Source organism: Coregonus lavaretus, assembly GCF_964263955.1.
Source record: "Coregonus lavaretus genome assembly, chromosome: 26".
Lineage (NCBI taxonomy): Eukaryota > Metazoa > Chordata > Actinopteri > Salmoniformes > Salmonidae > Coregonus > Coregonus lavaretus.
The window spans coordinates 12037751-12058490 of record NC_140013.1 but is presented as its reverse complement, the minus strand read 5'-3'; the positions used below and the strand labels follow the sequence as shown (position 1 = coordinate 12058490).

At 44.4% G+C, this 20740-nt stretch overlaps 1 protein-coding gene across 1 annotated transcript in view; it reads right to left on the bottom strand.

The window, feature by feature from the left end:
- The window catches only part of LOC311101714 (immunoglobulin superfamily member 11-like), a gene marked incomplete at both ends in the record, with an annotated part of 91416 nt that overhangs the window by 13266 nt on the left and 57410 nt on the right, over positions 1–20740 (bottom strand). The window contains one exon of the mRNA XM_084142877.1: positions 2450–2613. Coding sequence (XP_083999003.1) covers positions 2450–2613 — 164 coding nt within the window. The remainder of the gene's footprint in view (positions 1–2449; positions 2614–20740) is intronic.

Below are 20740 nucleotides of genomic sequence, written 5' to 3'. Positions count from 1 at the left end.
GATCGTCAGTCAGCCTAAAAGGTTGATGGTTTATGAGTGTTGAGTCTTTGAGGAGCACGACTGATGTTCTCACGTTTAATTTAGAGCTGGGTGAACTAAACTCTATCAACAACTTATTTATATCTTAATCATAACCACAGGGATGCTCTAAAAGATACCAAATACACGAAGCAGTCCGAGAGAGTCTGCACTAGTAAACAAACAAGTATGCATAGGCCTATGTGTGGTAAGTGAGGAAGAATTAGTATGCCTTTCATTCCATAGTTGGATACTGGTCCCAACATTAGAATATTGACGTCCAAAAGAGTCGTCATTTGCTCAAAGTGGGGTCCCTCGAGGCCTGTAATTTCCAGTGTTAACACTCCTGTGGTTCTTTTAGAAAGACAAATCATATAAATTAATATAAATCATTTTTATATCATATAAAATCATAAAACTGAATACTGTGATCAAACTTCACACGTGACAAAACGTAGGACTTTAATAGACTGTACGCTTTTAATTATTGTCTGTTTTCTATAAAAAAAATATGTATGTGTCATAAACTTAGATTTATAAGATCATTTCAGAAACTATGCATGGTGTATGGCTCGAACCATAATCATTCATGACAGCCATTTCCTACAGAGTGACCTTGTGCTGTCGCAACACTGGCAGCGGTGTACACTCAAACCACAGTGAACTTTTCAGACAGCCCACCAGACAACATGAAGATGCAGTACTAGCACGCTTGTGATAGAAGTTTCTCCCTATTTCAAACATTTACTGAACTCTTGCACAGGTACAAAATGCTGTTATGGTACGGCAATACTTTATATTACTGGTACTATTCCAATATAACTCTTAGGGAATAACTTCTGTAACTACCCTTTAATAAGCATGTCAACTACAGACGATGACACAGTTCTTACCAATGTTAATTCTGTTTAGAGCTTAAGTTAGAGTTAAGAGGTAAGCATATTAGGTCATACCTGTATGTATTTACTAGCTTGTTACCGGGTAATTACAACTGGTTATTCTACTGGTATTGACTCTGGTGCAAAACATACTGTATCTATTGTAACGTGTGGCCAATTTTACATGATTGTGCTGCACTCAAACTACTTTACCCAAGTTGATTAGTGTAGGTGACTTCAATACTTTACTGTACTGTACTGTAGCGCTGATGAGGTGTTGTCGTGCTAGCCGAGAGCTGACTGTCTTCTTCCTGTTGTAGCGGTGCCTGAAAGCCTGAGGTGGCACACACACACAGCACATCTGTACTCCGCTGAGACTACGTCACCAAATGAATGTGGTGGAATAATTCCTTCGTGCTAGAATCATCCAGACACAATGTTTCCCGAGCCTCGCCGTTTACACCAAAAGGGTGCTCAGACAGGCGTGAAGGAGGTTAAGACAGCCAATGGCTCTACGTTAGCAATTCACTCTCCATCTGTGCGTTTGACTGTGTCAAAACAGCCTCTCTGTGTGTGTGGGTGCATGTACATACCTGTGCAGTGCAACCTTGTGTGTAGGTGTGATGTGTGAGCATGGTGCGTGTGTGTGCACTTGTGTGCACATTTGGATAAGATTGGATATTTTTCAGCTGCATGCACCTCTATGTATGTTTTTCTGAATGTGGTTACTGTGTGTGTGTGTGTGTGTGTGTGTCATGTAAGTGTGTTTATTACTTCTCATTGTATGTATGTGTGTGTGCGTGTCCACGCATGTGTGTGCTTGTCGGCCTGATTGTGTGTTGTGTGTGTGCGTGCTCCCACGCATGCATGCGTTTATCTGAGTGTGTGTGTGCATGTGTGCCCGTGTGCCTGTGTGTGTTGGTGAGAACAGCTGCTCCAGGTTAATTAGTGCAGAAGATTATTACGTTATGTGGATGAGGTTAAACGTGTTGGAGGCAGGTGAGGTTGTGGTGCCTGCAGCTGCAGATGAGAGGAAATCAGACCGAATCAAAGGGCCAGGAGAAACCTGCGTGCTTTGTTTGATGGCCTTACAACACAACAGCGACCTTCTTTGGGCATGCAGGAGCAGCCACTTACATCCGATTCTGGCTCGGCTATAGATAAAGTCTGTTCACAGGGACTAGTCTGGTGGGCCAGGCGTGTGTTGTATGTGCCGTACGCCCAGGCACAGAAGCATGCGGTGTGATTATTGTCAGAGTGCGACTCATGTGGGTCACATGGGAATACAGTCCAGTATATTCACAGGTGACCAGTCTGGCGCGTCAATAAAGTTGTTTTGAGAGATTTTGTTGGTTAGGGAGGGAGCGTAGGTGTATGGAACTGTGGAGAGGGATGTGATGGTGGTGTATGGGCCAGTAACCTTGCCTGTGACCTGAAGACTTGTGTTAGCTTTCAACAGCTAATGCCTGCCTAGGCTTTAGCTCCGAGGATTAACACGGTTTTGAGGCACACAGACAACACAGATCACATACACATGTTTAGAGGAGGGTTACCTGTTCGGGCTGGTTGGCATTGGACAGCGGGATGACCATCCAGATAATGTTGAGGTTGTTGAGGGCAGCACTGGTGGAGAAAGAGCAGGGCAAGATGGCCGCCTGGCCGCGGGCTACCTGGATGCTGCTCTGGGTCACTGTGACATCCAACGCCCTCACGCTCACTACAGAGAAAATCATACAGAGAGATTTAATGGGTGGATAGAAACATTTCCCGTAAACATTTACTGTGGATAGAGACATTTCCTGTATCTGTATCTGAAATATTTAACTGCAGGTCATACTCGAAAGCATTTAAATGCTTTTGATATATTCTAAAAGTAAGGTTAACTCATTTAGACTAGAGATCACTGAAATCCCTGCTCTTGGAGTTATTGGTGAATCATGGGCAAAGGGTAAGGCTGCGTGATGTTCTCCCCTCTCCCTTCAAGAAATTGTTTCTCAAATATTCTGTGGTTGAAGAGTAAAGTTCCAGCATATTGTACCTCTAAATGGATATGCAGTATATTTCAAACCGAAAGGTCACGTTTAATCTAATCGTACAAAGTCATACCCAACCCTATCTCAACATCTCCATCTGCACAGCAAAAATAAACACAATGTAATTTCGAAGCTACTCTTTTGAACTGTTCTCCGCAGCTAAACAAACATCCTAATTGGAAATATCACATAAAATATTTACAAACTAAATACATAAAAGAAAAGCAGGAATACTAATGACTATATCATGTGTACTTTTCCCAACCTTCTATAGGCCAACAACTTTCTATCTATACTTACAGTAGGATCGGTTTAGAAGAATAATAACGATAAGGTGCTATCATCCCAAATGAACCAATCGGTATCCTGTTTAGCTGTCATGAAATAGATAGATGGGGGGAAAGGATGTACAACAACCTATTTCTGGAGCCGGTAAACATATTAAAGCCTCAATTGGGTTACATCCTACCGTAAAATGCATCCATCTATGTTTAAGGCCCAGTTGGAGTAATCTTATCTGAACATAGTGAGGAACACAATGCCCATAATCAACTTATAGAAATTGGGCATGTCCTGAATCCTTGTCTGCCATAATGCAGGGTGATGATACTGACATAAACCAATTGTATAGGTAGGAGTATGCATGTAGCCAGCTGTCACGTTATTATCACTGACAGATTGCTCGTTGCTCCTTCCTTGTCTGACTAAAACCACTTCCTACGCGTTGTTCCTCTGGCAAGCACACTTCAGCCTGCAGCCCAAGCTCCAGAAGGAGAGAAACACAAGAATCTCAGTGAGCACGTCTTGAGAGATAGTGTACCACACAGGCTAGCAACAGTTTTAAAGGCCCAGTGCAGTCAAAACAGTTTTTCCTTGGTTTTGTATCATCTTGTACATCTGCTGAAACTAACACTGTGAAAGTGTGAAAAGATTGTATCAGTATTATTTCCTTATAGTTGCTAGTTGAAAATACAATCTACACAGGACGTTATAATCAGAAGGTTTTGCATGAGGGAGTTTTTGCTTGCCTGGTGCCATCACCAGGCAGTATAAGTTTGAATAGACCAATAACAAAGACAGTTCCAAACCTCTCTGCCAATAACAGCTAGTTTTCAGTTTTGCCCTCCCCATCTCAGACCAGTCCCAGACAGTCCTAGCAACATTCTTGCTTGAGAAATAGTGTTTTGCTAAAAAGCTATTTTTGTTTATTTTTGACCATTTGAATGGAAAACTATTACAGTAATGATTTTATATTTAGATAAAAATATCTGCATTGGGCCTTTAAATCCAATAGGATAGAGACTAAAGGATTAAAGGTAGGCCTTTTGGTTGAAACACTTCTCTGCGATGATACAAGCTATATTAATATGTGGCTACTGCCACTCAATGGCTCTCAAGTGTTGCTTCTACTTTACAATGTGGCTGTCAGGCTATTATTGTCTTACAGGTCAAATCTGAGAAAGTTGATAAAATAATCAAAAAAAGTCACTGTCAATCATCTTAAAGGTCAGTCTATTCATCTCTAATATTGAGAAACTCCAATGTTTTGTTTCTAAATCAATCTCTACATTAATCTCAGATTAAGGAAGTTAATACAACAAGAAAGGAAGATCAATTTATATAACACAGGGTATGTATGGCCTTAGGTGACTGTGATCCATCCTTTTTCAAAGCCATGGAGGTCCCATTTCAATGGAACAACTCAAACCTCTGGATTCTAGCAGAATTTGTTTTCTTTCAAATACTTTAGCTGCACTTAGTGAGCTAGCCTGGCGCAAAGGAGCCAATAAAATTGTCCCAAAAGTGCAAACCCCACCCATCTTGCACTCCAGGCAGCCTCAATCAAACACTCAAAGTATTTGAATGATTTCAAATAATATCTGAACCCAGGTCTGTTCTGAACCCAAAAGACATGACATGTACACACTTTTTAAATACTGTCTCAGCCCTATATCATAGATAAAGCAGTGCAAAAAAAGGAAGCCAGTCGCGCGAGAAGAAAAAGGACCTCGAGGCAAAATGGAAGGCACAAGTGCTTATCTCCCCAAACTCCTCCAAGGCTGCAGCTTTCTGCCCCGAACAGCTGGAGTCTCATTTTCAATACACTGGATTATGGGGACAAGTGCTCAAGAGCCTAAGCCCTCATGACTACAGAATGCACCACACTCAAATCTTACTGCATAGAGAGATGTATGCACATGGCCTGGCCATCCCTTGGGGACACACAAAGCATTGGGGAAATTGAGTGACATTTGAGTTGCTAGATAACCATTATCTCTCGCCAAAGGAAGGCAAAGTGATCGGCTGGCATGCCTGATAGTGTTGCAGTGCTTAACCTGTTGGTGGAAAAGTGAAAATGGTCATATCCAGGACTGTAAAATGGTATACCCAAACTTGTGAGAATTTAATGGTGGATAATGGACTACTAAAAGTACTTAGTGGTGTATCTTAAAATGTAATGGGCTGATGATGAGTCAGAACAGCCCCAGCATACCAGCCAGAATCCACCCCCACACCCATTCCCCCGCCATCCTTAGATAAGAGGCCTCAAGGAGAAATGTACAGTACCACCTGAAAACATTTTCATTTATGGTTTGGCAATGAATTCCTGTAGGCCCATTTTATTAAGCCCTCATAAGGTCACCAGAATGTGAAAATGTATGTGAATGTTTGTTCCAAAAACCACATGAATAATCAGTTGACCACTTTTTTTTCTGTGAGAGAGAGCTGCACCAGACCTACTGGGAAAAAACTGGATGAATCAACATTGTTTCCACGTAATTTCAACAAAAACATTATATGTGATGACGTTGAACCAATGTGGAAAACTGATTTGATTTGCAAAAAGTCATTTAACCTAAATCCACTGACATGGTGAAATGTTTTGTTGATTTCACGTTGAATTCCCGTTAGTTGACAACTCAACCGAAACTAGACGTGTCAGTGCCCAGTGGAGAAGCTCTGAAAGGCTCAGAAAGAAATGCTCTTGCATAAATAAACTGTCCACAGAAAGAGTAAGGGAACCATCCTTTTATGAAAAAGCATTGGTGTACATGTTGAATTGCTCAATCAAGTCTTGTAGTTTGGAGTTGAATCACTCGTGCTTGAGTGCTAAGTACTGTACATCGATGTGTTCCCCCTCTCTCGGCTTGTGTAGGACAGTGTGTAATTCTAATGAGCTAAATGTCACACCCATTTTGTTTACCACACTCGTCCCATGACTTTTTAATAGACATCCTGTCTTCCATTCCACCGCTAAAGCCCCGGAGCCAGCCTGGAAGGATGTGGAGTACACCACTACTACCGTTAACTGGGCTTCACTATGCACTACCACTCCTCTCTGGAGGCCGACTGTCCTGTACTATATTTATGTCCATTCACTGATAGTGAGAGTGAGGGTGTGTTTGTGTTCCTAGGGAACTCTAATGGAAAAAGTCACCTTAGGCAGTCCTAAAAGAGCCTGCAGCGTGCAGCTCGCTTAAAACAGCTTTCTCTTTTCATCCAGGAGCTGAGTGTTAAAGATTCCTGTTTATTAATGCATGGGAACCATACCACTGAGAGGAGATATCTCTCTCTCTCTCTCTCTCTCTCTCTCTCTCTTACACACACAGTGGTTAAATGATGTGAGAATCTCCTCCTAAGATCACAAGATCCACAAGGAGTCATTGGATCAGAGTTGATTAAGACACAACAACAGGTTTCTATTGCGCACCAGTGCCCTTAATGCCCATAGGAAGCCTGCCATGCTACAAATGAGCATAGGGGGTTGAATTGAAAACATGTCATTTTCTCTCTCTGTCTCTGTATAGCTCTCCATGCCATCACAGTAGCACATCTGCCTGGGCGAGCGAGCCACACTCTAAATTCCTCTCTCCCAGCCGGCTCATTTGCATTACAGGCCCGTGCTTTTATTCATGGCTTTCTTTTATTCATGTCACTACTTTTATTTATGTTTCAAACAGATGCCCTGATGCTCTGATCTACTGCTGCTGGGCTGGTTGGCGTACACTGCTCCTGTATCATCACTGTGTGGCCTGAGGCTAAAACAAACACTCTGCCCTCGAGGATGGAGGAAAGATCTGACCTCATCACTCAGCTGGGAAACATAGTCCCTTTTTGATTAATTTATGAAACATAGTCCCTTTTGGGATTTCTTTACCAGCATGGCAAAAATTAGTGCTATTCTAATGCTCCTGAAAGGAAGGAAAACTGTGTATAAGTTGATGTGAATGGCACCACGTTGCTTGTGTAGGGTACATCCCTGCTTCCCCAATATCTTCTCACATATACACCATTCCGAATTCATATACACTCCCAGTGGCCTTGCCATGACTGCTGATCCTCTGGACACCAACAGAACGATAGGAACCAGACCAAAGCATTCCCAAAGACAAAACAGTCAGTATGAGACAGAAACATGGAGCCACACACACACAAACAGAGGGTTATTTGTCCCTGGCTTTGTTGGGCCCAGGGGCTTCACAGTGCGGCGCTTTCACAGAGAAGGCCTGTGATCTGTGAGGGCCCCGCGAGGCCCTACTGTGTGAAACTCAGGTGGTAGCTGGGCCCAGCTGCTTCTTGGCACCTTACAAATGACTCCGCTCAAAGCGTCGCAGAGAGGGGGAAAAAAACAAGAGTTCTCTGAAATGGCACTCTTCTAACAAGCAACACTGTTTGCTTTGTCTCTGCTTTAGCTGACGTCCTTCACACTCACTTTTTCACTGGCCCTTTTCTGGCTAACCTTTAAGATGTCCTCTATATAAAGGAACTTCTCCATGAATGGACTACGACTACCCATCTTGTCTCTGATTTTGAAACCTTGCATGATGTGTAGAACAGAACAGTGTGGGGATGAGACTCAAGCCACTCACTCTGAAGCCACCTGAGGGACTAATTCATATTTTAACAAGGTGTCCCCATAGCTTCTGCACACAACCTTGGCTGGGCTGGAGCAAAACATTGGGGCTTAGCCTAGCCTAGTGTCTTCAGTCTGCCCTGCAAAACGTCAATGCTGATTGTCTGGGGAATTCAGCTGGTCACCGGATGATGTCAGCTGTGTGCCAGAACTTTTCACATGACTGTCCAGGCCTAATCCAGCTGGCTCTCTCTTCCGCGCCCAGCCCAATGAAAGAACCATAAACCCTCTCCTCCCTCCCCTTCACCCTCCCCCGCCCAACCCCAGCCAGCATGACCCCCAGCCACAGCCATCCCCCTCACCAGCCCACACACTGCCTGCCCTACCCTGCTCCACGCTGAAGCAGCCTGCTCAACATAGCTTAGGCTAATACTGACCTACACTGCTACTGTAAACACTGCCACTGCCCCACATTACCTCACCTTACACTGTACTACTACTACTACTACTACTACTACTACTACTACTACTACTACTACTACTACTACTACTACTACTACTACTACTACTACTACTACTACTACTACTACCACTACTACTGGATAAGAGCGTCTGCTAAATGACGTAAATGTAAATGTAAAAATGTAAATACTACTACTACTCAGCAGGAACACCAACTGACCAACCAGTCCCTCACACAGAAACACCGCCCCACCTACACTGAAAGTAGCCTGCTCCACAGTAGCCCACACGCTAATACACACCACTGTGCTAGCCCTCACAGGACTGAGAAGGCTATCTTCCCCAGTCTCCACACAGGTCAGAGAGAACAGGGAGTGGTGGTTGGTAAGAAAGTGCTGGTAGCCATTCACAGGATGGCACTGAAGCATCACTGCAATTAAATGTAGCCTTCTAGTGCAGGACCATGATGTCTCCTTTCACTGATATTATTGACAATCAGTGACAAGAGGGGCTTTTGTGAGAGATGTTGTTTATGTGTAAACACAGGCCCGGGTGGAACGAGACAGAGCTCTCTCCAAACTGTACAGTCTCTCCCAGGGGACTACATCCAGCCATACACTCTGTCCTGGTCTTTCTCAGCACTCCAGTCCTGTGTGACTGTGACCATAAGAGCCTTGCAGCGAGGGACAGTGAGTGAGCAGAACGTTTAAGTAGGCCAGGGCCCCTCATGGCAGGATTAACCCCAGTTAGCTAGCGCTGGAAGAGAAGACGGCTAAAGCTGCAGACAGATGGCTCGGTCTCCCGCACATGCAGCCTGGCCAGAGAGTGTCTGCGGCTTTACACACACAGCAGTAGGCTAGTGCTACTTAGCACCACTGTTAGACACAGGGAGCGCAGTTTGGACAGAGTACTGCCACAAATTGTCTGTGTGCATGAGCATTATTGCCTTGACTACGTTGCCTTTGTGCTGTAGTACAGGGTACAGGTTTTAACACTATAGGACCACCACATTCGTCACCAAGCTTCAGCCTCACCTGCAGAAGACACACAAGGTAGAGTAATACAGACTGTAATACTACTAATACATACAACATATAACCAATAGGCCTACATACAACCACTGTATCAGAATAGTGAGGCAACCCAACAACAGAAAAACAAACGTGCTCCTGGGTCTCTAGAGAGACCATGCTTGAACAAGCACAGCATTATCCTAGCAGCTAGCAGTGATCAGCACGGCTTTTGCGTCATCTGTGACGTGACTAAAGTAGCTCCGTCTCCTCCTCCAATGGCTGGTCGGTATAGGGACTTCCCCGTTCTTTGTACTGCTACAGAGACAGACAGACAGTATCCCTGCCAAGTCAACCACTCCAAGACTGGGGCTGCTGCCATTGGGTACTGATAGTGCCTCCCCTCTGTCTGCAGGACAGGACAGGTAAGCCGCTTCTTCTCGCCTCTCGGCCTGGCATGCCCTCACACCACCTGCAGATAAGGGGCTATTCCAGGAACGACCTCCTTCCTTGCTGCCTGGCCTGGCTGCAGGTAAACCATCCCTCCCTCCCTTTCTGGCTGGCCTCCATACTGCCTGCAGATAAAAGCCCCTCTTGTAAAAGACCTCTCGGCTCTACCTCTCACTGCCTGCCGATAAAGAGCTCTGCCTGCCTGCCTGCCTGGGCTGGCACAGCCTCACAGCACTGGCTGTCTGTCTGTCTGCAGGTGAGTTGACCAGTAGTGCTCAAGTCGTCAGGGCCAACAGTATTTATCAGTGTCTTACTTTAACTCTTCGATGAACTCAATCTCAACTCCTACTTATTCTATGCATTGTAACAGCATATTCATGGACTAGTCAAGCCTAGCATGCATGATGAAGTTGTTTCCCTTCACTTCCATGACGGGTAAACTGCTAGTGATCTAGCTACTGGACACCTGAAACAATGGCATAAAATACATGAGTAAGACAAGAGGAAACTACTGCATAAGTCAGGAGGAGTAGCAATCTGCTCCCCATGCTCTGTCAAACGGGGAGAAAATGTAAGTGATTGTTAGACAGAGCCTCTGAATGCACTGGATGTCAAAAGCAGGACAGAGGGGGGAAGTGGGGGAGAAAATGCCTGTAAATAAGGTTCCATGTATTTATTTTTGATAACGAGAAATTGACTGAGTGACAGAGAAATTGACTGAGTGACAGAGAAATTGACTGAGTGACAGAGAAATTGACTGAGAGAGTGGAAAAGAGGCTGAGTGCGTACTTTACAGGACAAAATCAGAAGAGAGTGTCAATCAGAAGAGAGTCAGAGGACAGAAAAGTGCACAGGGACTGTTGGTCAGACAAGGGCAACGCCACCAACCAAAGGATCTGACAATGTACATTACCATTTAACCCCAACGGTCATCATTATTCGACCCCAGAAAGGAAATCACAGGCCCTGTTCAGATACTATTACAACGCCTTCTCCCTTCATTCGTTCATTGAGGTAATAACCACTCATCTGACTTGACTGAACTGGTCAAAGTAATTTGGTATTGTAGTAACCTCGCTCAATTACGTTAGATCAGTCATTTCAAGGAAGGTAGCAGGGAAAGCAGAAGGCTGACTGTGTCGCTATCTGACTGCCATCTAGTCCTCTGAGGGTTGACAGGCATAGCCCCACACACGACCCCTGTGACCTTCGTCCACAGCAGGTCAAATGTACAGAGGGCAAAGGTCATGAGACCCTATGGACAACTGGTCCCATTGAATACAGCAATCTTGATGATAAATAACCATGCAATGCAATATTATTGTTTGGAGAGAAAACGCTTGATTTCCTGTAAAGCTATTTTAATAATCTCATTTAGATTGTGTAATGCTAATATTATGCTATCAGACAATGGATGTGATCCGGTCTTATCTGATGAAATCTTGTCAAAAATAAACTCCCAAAAATTGTATATAGGATGGGCAGTAGTTCTTACGAAATCCCAAAATGAAGAATTAGATGTTCTAAATTAATCATCAAGGTTCCAGGTTAATTTGCCTTATTCTGAACTCACTACAGCAGAGAGGAAGGAAACGAGCCCACAGCTATGTGAGTAATACGCGTTTTCTTGGTTGGTAGACCAATCGGCAGTGTATATTATATACAGTGCATTCGGAAAATATTCAGACCCCTTGACCTTTTCCACATTTTGTTATATTACAGCCTTATTCTAAAATGGATTAAATACTTTTCCCCCCTCATCAATCTACACACAATACCCCATAATGACAAAGCGAAAACAGGTTTTTATAAAAATGTATAAAGAATGAATACCTTATTTACATAAGTATTCAGACCCTTTGCTATGAGACTCGAAATTGAGCTCAGGTGCATCCTGTTTCCATTGATCATCCTTGAGATGTGTCTACTACTTGATTGGAGTCCAGCTGTGGTAAATTCAATTGATTGGACATGATTTGGAAAGGAACACACCTGTCTATATAAGGTCCCACAGTTGACAGTGCAAGTCAAAGCAAAAACCAAGCCATGAGGTCAAAGGAATTGTACGTAGAGCTCCGAGACAGGATTGTGTCGAGGAACAGATCTGGGGAAGGGTACCAAAACATTTCTGCAGCATTGAAGGTCCCCAAGAACACAGTGGCCTCCATCATTCTTAAATGGAAGAAGTTTGGAACCACCAAGACTCTTCCTAGAGCTGGCTGCCCGGCCATACAGAGCAATTGGGGGAGAAGGGCCTTGGTCAGGGAAGTGACCAAGAACCCGATGGTCACTCTGACAGAGCTCCAGAGTTCCTCTGTGGAGATGGGAGAACCTTCTAGAAGGACAACCATTTCTGCAGCACAAACAAGATTCTCTGGTCTGATGAAACCAAGATTGAACTCTTTGGCCTGAATGCCAAGCGTCAAGTCTGGAGGAAACCTGGCACCATCCCTATGGTGAAGCATGGTGGTGGCAGCATCATGCTGTGAGGATGTTTTTCAGCAGCAGGAACTGGGAGACTAGTCAGGATTGAGGGAAAGATGAATGGAGCAAAGTACAGAGAGATCCTTGATGAAAACCTGCTCCAGAGCACTCAGGACCTCAGACTGGGGCAAAGGTTCACCTTCCAACAGGACAATGACCCTAAGCACACAGCCAAGACAACGCAGGAGTGGCTTCGGGACAAGTCTCTGAATGTCCTTGAGTGGCCCAGCCAGAGCCCGGACTTGAACCCAATCGAACATCTCTGGAGAGACCTGAAAATAGCTATGCACTGACACTCCCCATCCAACCTGACAGAGCTTGAGAGGATCTGCAGAGAAGAATGGAAGACTCCCCAAATAAAGGTGTGCCAAGCTTGTAGCATCATACCCAAGAAGACTTGATGCTGTAATCTCTGCCAAAGGTGCTGCAACAAAGTACTGAGTAAAGGGTCTGAGTACTTATGTAAATGTGACATTTCAGTTTTACATTTTTTATACATTTGCAAAAATGTCTAAAAACCTGTTTTTGCTTCGTCATTATGGTGTATTGTGTGTAGATTGATGAGGGGGAAAAAAACGATTTAATCCATTTTAGAATAAGGCTGTAACGTAACAAAATGTGGAAAAAGTCAAGGGGTCTGAATACTTTCTGAATGCACTGTATATAGTATATATTATGGGCAATGCATATGATCGCTACTTGATGAAAGTGCATAGTTTATTTTTAACTCATTTACATTTTAGCAGACGTTCTTATCCAGAGCGACTTACAGTTAGTGAGTGCATCATTTTTTGGGGGGTACAGCAAGTGATGTTAGATTGAGGCCTGGCTTTCCCTTTGCTATTCTGCATGTCTACGTGTTTACCATGAGCAGGTTTCTAAGGTTTTTAGCACCCTACCTGCTCTGGGGGTCTGCAGGCCAAACGCTGCCTCAGCAAACGGCTCAGGGAAACGTTCTCATTCTGCACGCTGGTCAAAATGTGGATTCCTTCCCCTCCAGTATTCAGCAAAACGCAGGGATGAAAATCAACACAAAAGCTGACTCGGCTATCTCTCTCACTGCACTAACGGGTTGTTTCTCTAAGTACACGGAAACTACTGACACTTTCTTTGGATGTTTTTTAAAACATACCCACCAGCAATGGGTTAGCCTGTTAGCCTACAACCCAAACAGAATGATAAAACACTGTATGGAGCCCCCATAGAGCACCACACAGAAAAGTGGACTTCCATTTTCCGGGTACATCATAAACCACTCACTCAACGGCACACTTGTGAATTTCCTGCGTCTGACTGTCTATTATGTTCAGTGTATAGCCTTCTATTAGAGGAGGAAAATGCTTCCTGTTACGATGCTAGCTATTGAGTGTGGCTGCTCTATGTGCTTTGCTCTGCATGAACATGACAGCCAGTGCAGTGGGAGTAGTATGGGCTTTTGTAAGTGGGTGACCTCTACAGTCGGTAACAGGCATGCAGCACAGGGTTGCGGAGCACTATGCCAAGCACATCTGCTCCGGAGCCTGTGGCAAACCATATGGCTGGCAAGCACTCCTCCTCCGCATAAGAGAGAGAGAAAGAGAGGGGGGGTGGGGAGAGAAGAGAGAGGGGAGGAGAGAGAGAGAGAGAGAGAGAGAGAGAGAGAGAGAGAGAGAGAGAGAGAGAGAGAGAGAGAGAGAGAGAGAGAGAGAGAGAGAGAGAGAGAGAGAGAGAGAGAGAGAGAGAGAGAGAGAGAGAAAGACAAACGCTCCTACGATTTCCTGCAATTTGTAGCCCAGATGAATCACAAAGGTGGTCTAAATCTACCCACCCTCCAACCCAACCATCCCCCTCAAAGGACCCTACGCACATACAGTAGAACAATCAATTTAGAAGGAGAAAAAAAATTGAACGTATGTATCGACCTTAATGGTTGCCATTTATTTTGACAATATTTTTGAAGTGCAGTCTATCAATGGTGGTGTGTGTAACCCCCTCCTCCCTCTGTAGCCCCAGGGCTCATGATGAAGACGCTGTTGATGTGCCGAGATCAATAACCAGCCGCCGCTGTCGAGGATGGGCAGTGGGGGCTGGATAAACGCAGGCCCATCTCCATCAATCCGCCCCAAGGTGGAGCACGAAGTTCGTTCAAGATTGACTTCAAAATTGAACGTCGGTCCATGTCCCGAGGACGTCGGAAAATGCCTTCAAACCCACCCACTACAGGCAACAGGCTTGGGTTTTGCTAGGGCATTGTGGATGGGGATGGTGGATGGGCGTATCCCATGAGTCAGGATCAAAAGGTTGCGTATTCGATCCCAGTTATCTTAACAATGCGTAATGAGAGCCTAAACTTAACCCTTAACTTTAACATTTGAGTTTGGAGAAATGGAACGATACAGAGCAGCAGGAGCAACCCAGGGTTTCAAAAACACTGAGGAATGAAGTTTGGAGAAAAGTGGATAAACGTCTAATTCTGCAGTGAGACTGTGAGAGCTTGTTGGGCTGAGAGCTCGGGGGTTGGGGATGAGGGAGACGTGAGACGGGTGCTAGGAGTGCTGACATAGGGCACGAAGGTATTAAGATATTAGGAATCTGGGGGTCCCAGAAAGCAGAATCTGGCTCTTAAACCCCCATACCCAGCATTCATAGCCTCCACAGGCAGCTAGCTTATCACCTGCCAAACGCACCAGTCAGAGCAGAGAGAATCCCATTATATAGGTCCCTATGAGGCCAGGCTCCAAGCCCTCCAAGTCCTCACCCAGAGTTGGGGCTACGTTACATTTCACCCACCTTTTGAAGGAAAATCTATAGGGAGAGTGCAGCTATGCTACGCTGATATTATCAATGTGGCTTCAATCCAATCTGGGGGTTAAATGTTGAAAACGTGATATGTTACACCCTTTTACACAAGTACAAGAGCCGTGCTGCTACAAATCATGCATCTGTTTCAATAGATATAAACTGCACTGTGGTGGGATATTAAAGTGAGAGGGCTCTATGACCACTCATAAGACGTCTATGACAAATCAAATCAAATCAAATTGTATTTGCCACATGCGTGAAATGCTTACTTACAGCCCTTAACCAACAATGCATTTATTTTTTATAAAAAAGTAAAATAAAACAACAACAACAAAAAAGTGTTGAGAAAAAAAGACCAGAAGTAAACTAAAATAACAGTAGGGAGGCTATATACAGGGGGGTACCGGTGCAGAGTCAATGTGCGGGGGCACCGACTAGTTGAGGTAGTTGAGGTAATATGTACATGTGGGTAGAGTTAAAGTGACTATGCATAAATAATTAACAGAGTAGCAGCAGCGTAAAAATATGGGGTGGGGGTGGGGGGGCAGTGCAAGTAGTCCGGGTAGCCATGATTAGCTGTTCAGGAGTCTTATGGCTTGGGGTTAGAAGCTGTTGAGAAGCCTTTTGGACCTAAACTTGGCGCTCCTGTACCGCTTGCCGTGAGGTAGCAGAGAGAACAGTCTATGACTAGGGTGGCTGGAGTCTTTGACAATTTTGAGGGCCTTCCTCTGACACCGCCTGGTATAGAGGTCCTGGATGGCAGGAAGCTTGGCCCTGGTGATGTACTGGGCCATACACACTACCCTATGTAGTGCCTTGCGGTCGGAGGCCGAACAGTTGCCATACCAGGCGGTGATGCAACCAGTCAGGATGCTCTCGATGGTGCAGCTGTTGAACTTTTTGAGGATCTGAGGACCCATGCCAAATCTTTTCAGTCCCCTGAAGGGGAAATAGGCTTTGTCGTGCCCTCTTCACAACTGTCTTGGTGTGTTTGGACCATGATAGTTTGTTGGTGATGTGGACACCAAGGAACTTGAAGCTCTCAACCTGTTCCACTACAGCCCTGTCGATGAGAATGGGGGCGTGCTCAGTCCTTCTTTTTTTCCTGTAGTCCACGATCATCTCCTTTGTCTTGGTCACGTTGAGGGAGAGGTTGTTATCCTGGCACCACACGGCCATGTCTCTGACCTCCTCCCTATAGGCTGTCTCATCGTTGTCGGTGATCAGGCCTACCACTGTTGTGTCATCGGCAAACTTAATGATGGTGTTGGAGTTGTGCCTGGCCATGCAGTCATGGGTGAACAGGGAGTACAGGAGGGGACTGAGCACGCACCCCTGAGGGGCCCCCGTGTTGAGGATCAGTGTGGCAGATGTGTTGTTACCTACCCTTACCACCTGGGGGCGGCCCGTCAGGAAGTCCAGGATCCAGTTGCAGAGGGAGGTGTTTAGTCCCAGGATCCTTAGCTTAGTGATGAGCTTTGAGGGCACTATGGTGTTGAACGCTGAGCTGTAGTCAATGAATAGCATTCTCACGTAGGTGTTCCTCTTGTCCAGGTGGGAAAGGGCAGTGTGGAGTGCTATAGAGATTGCATCATCTGTGGATCTGTTGGGGCGGTATGCAAATTGGAGTGGGTCTAGGGTTTCTGGGATAATGGTGTTGATGTGAGCCATGACCAGCCTTTCAAAGCACTTCATGGCTACAGACGTCAGTGCTACGGGTCGGTAGTCATTTAGGCAGGTTATCTTAGTGTCCTTGGGCACGGGGACTATGGTGGTCTGCTTGAAACATGTTGGTATTACAGACTCAGTCAGGGACATGTTGAAAACACTTTATAACTGCACAGCATTGATGGTTGACCGTATCATGCCCAAGCCAGTTACTGTGTTAGCTGTGCCTGCTAACACTGCTGTGGCTGACTGTGCTCTCAACAAGTCTCGCCGAATCCTTTTGTTTTAATCTCCTTCAATTACCCAGTCTCCAATAATCACTTGAGCTGTTCACACCCGTCTCCTGCAGGAGTGGAAGCATTCATACTGTAATTACCATACAAACAGTCACTCTCCATATTCTATTTCTGTCTCGTATGCCACAGAGAACGTTAAACGCAATCGCTTAAAAAATGTCTATAACAGGGTTCCCCAACTGGCGGCCCACAGACCAAAATAGTTGGGCCAAATATTTTTTTACATATTTTTTTTAATGTTCCTAATTGGACATAAAAGACTGTAAAAACACCAGGAAATTAGCTCGAAGTGATTTTAATTTTGGAAATATGTTCCTAAATATTCCCACACCTAATAGAGAGACACGTGATCGTATACTGTACAAATGTAAGCAAGGTTTGAAATGATTATGTTTGTTCTGGCCCCACGACCATCCGTTCAATAAAATAAATCGGCCTGTGGCTGAATATAGTTGATGATCCCTGGTCTATAGGATATCAAGGACGTAGCCTCTTCAGTAGCAAGTCTGAGTATCAACGTTGAGTATTCAGTCCAATTTCATTAATTTGCCATTTCCCCTCATTTATTAATCTAATAGAAATCCATAGTGTTGGAAATGAAAAAATAACTACAGATGTAAGACTTTATAATGTTGACTGGACTATGTTCAATACCTTCTGTTCTTGGACGGACTAAGAAGGGTAGATTCAGGAAGAGTGATACTTTCACAGAAAAAGTGAAGGGCCCATCATCCTGAAGATATGATGACATAACGGAGGAGATATGAGATGTGAAGGCTAAATGCCAGGTGATATATGAGGGTGGGGTGAATAGGGGAGTGCTTTCACCACCTGATGATAGGTGGAATCAATATAGGTAAGAGACAAGCCTGGGGTGCAGCAGACTATATGAGAGTCCTTATATCCTGTTGGATGGATCACCAGCAGGTCGGAAAGATGACTCCTACAATCAAATGAACAGTGATATAGTGATTAATTGTGGTTATAGAAGGATACACTTCTTCAAATATAAATTGTATATGATCGAATTTGATATAACCACAATGTCATCTAGAAGGAGACCCTAGAGAGTGAGAGAGTGAGAGAAGGGAGGGCGTGGAGGAAAGATAACATACAGTAGGTGAAGTGGAAGGGGTGAAATGCAAGTTAGCATGCACCCTAAACACAATAAGAAAATAGCTCTACTAAGCAGCAAGTTGAGGAAGGAGTGAAAGAGGACAAAAAAGCATCCGAAGAAGAAGATGACGCTGGGAAGAGAAGTCCTGAGGGCTAGGTAAGACATGAAGGGAGGTGGGGAAGTGGGGATAAAGCCTGAGGGTGAAAAGTACAGAAAACTGAGAGCTTTGAATTCAGGAGTCAACTGAAAGATTTTGAAAACCTCCAGGAGTACTGTAGTCATTTTACACAGAGAATGCATTCTAGAGCATACTAACACCTAGTTCAACCTTTTCACTTACAGCAACCAAGCAATGTAGCTAGCTAGCAATAGGTATTCTATGTAACAGCACTGTGACATTTCACATTATTTTGCCCTAGGGATTTTGATACACACAAAATGTCATCGAGACCCTTTGCCTTTGAGACTGAAAATTAAGAAATAACACTAACACATTTATTGATTAATTAATTGACCAATTATATTGACTGATAAGGTATTTCATTACACTTGCGCATTAATGGGTTCACTAATTCTAATAGATTGTTGATTTTCAATCAAAATGTCTGCTTGAGGACATTCCTAACGAATGTGAGATTACAACTCCAATAGCTCCAGGATAATGAGTGTGCTAATGTTACTCCGGTAACATTTCAACCCAGGCAATGAGAGCTTTTCATCAGGAGGACATTTGTATTCAAATTTATACCATCAAAAGCAAGCTGCATATTTAATGAGGGTAGAGTGGACTGGTTGTCATTACCCACCTTCAAAGACTACGATACTCTCTGGCAGCTCAGTCACTACAAACACAGACCATTAAATGTGCTATAAATCTAGCGGGCTATATTAGTATAGACTATAGTGGTCTTTACCTCGGTCAGTTTTACTGTGAACTACAGTATTTCCTATACTGCTTTTGGGGAGCTTGAGAACAGGGATGTGTGATTGCATGGCATGTCAAAAACACTAATAAATAAATTAGTGATTACTTCCCTACTGCCTAGTTATTGAATATTGATGTAGGTAAATACATTCATGCAACGCACTCTCGTGGGTATTGCAGCTTTTCCATGGCGAAAGCTCTCCCTCAGAGCGAATGTGCACATAAAAATACAGTTTTAAAGATAACATTTCATAACATGGGTATAGTTAATGTGTTTATGCAAAGAAGTCAGCACGTAAAAACACAACTTGTGATTTGATGTTCCATATCTGCTGTGTATTTGTGGAATGGATGGAGGACTGGAGTCACTGGACATTTCATTGTATTTTTTTCAACTTTCAATCTCACACCAAAATTCAGAACAGTTTGCTGTTGACAAAACATTATTGATTTTGTCCATTCCCTAAGGCCTTCATCCTTCTAGCGTGACACCCACCATGTAATTCCCACACTGTTGTGTCTAATATCTTGGTAGCATGAGGATGAGCGTAATACTGTCTCTTTTGTCCCTCTCTATCTCTCTTTCACACACTAAAACAGTATCTTGATTGTGCTTCCTATTACTTTGCTCCCTTTCCCTCTCTAGCATTTCACTGACATAGGGGTGTGTGTACCGTGTTCCCCTTCTAGCATGAGATGCCACACCGTTGATGGCAACTTAGCCCCATGATTAATGTGACTCTAAGCAGCTTAGGCCTGTCCCATCTGGCTTTCGTGTTTATGGCATCATTCACCACTGGGTCCACAAGTCCCCCCCCCCACCCCACCCCACCCCCCACAGAGGACCACTGAGAGGGGAGGGAGGGTGGAGGTGGGTTGGGGGTGCTGTGGAAAATAATCCACGGTAAGCTGGGTTTACCAACTATTAAGGTTCCGCAACATTGTTGTTACGTAATCTCATCATAGCTGGGAACGTGCAGTCACCCTGGAGTGTGTAGGGAGGGACCGACCCGGATCCACAGGAGCACACACACACAGAGAGAGGTTTAATCACTGACATAAGGAACACCTACACTGAGTATACCAAACATTAGGAACGCCATCCTAATATTGAGTTGCACCCCCCACCTTTTGCCCACAGAACAGCCTCAATTCATCGGGACATGGACTTTACAATGTGTCGAAAGCATTCCACAGGGATATCCATTGGTGGTGGACCATTCTTGATATACATGGGAAACTGTTAAGCATGAAAAACCCAGCAGCGTTGCAATTCTTGACACAAACCGGTGCACCTGGCACCTAGTACCATACCCAGTTCAAAGGCACTTACATTTTTTTGTCTTGCCCATTCACCCTCTGAATGGCACACATACACAATCCATGTCTCAATTGTCTCAAGGCTTAAAAAATATGTATTTAACCTGTCCCCCCCTTCATCTTAATGTGTTGGATACTCAGTCTAGATCCCATCCTACTCCTGTGTTTCCTCCTCTGGATCACCACTGCCTGGGACAGTGCAGAGGCAGTCAGAGAGCCTGAACCTAGACTAGTTGGACATGAGAGAGCTAGCAAATGTTTTTCCTTTGGATTATGGATGAGGCTGCAGATTGATATGGTGAAGTTAACTCTAGGTTACGTAACTCTGAACATGCTTTGTGAGACAGGATCATATGAAAGTGCAGTATGCTATAAAATATGTCTAAATAGATGACAGATAACAATATGATAAGAACAAAAGCATGTATATGCCTCCTCAAACT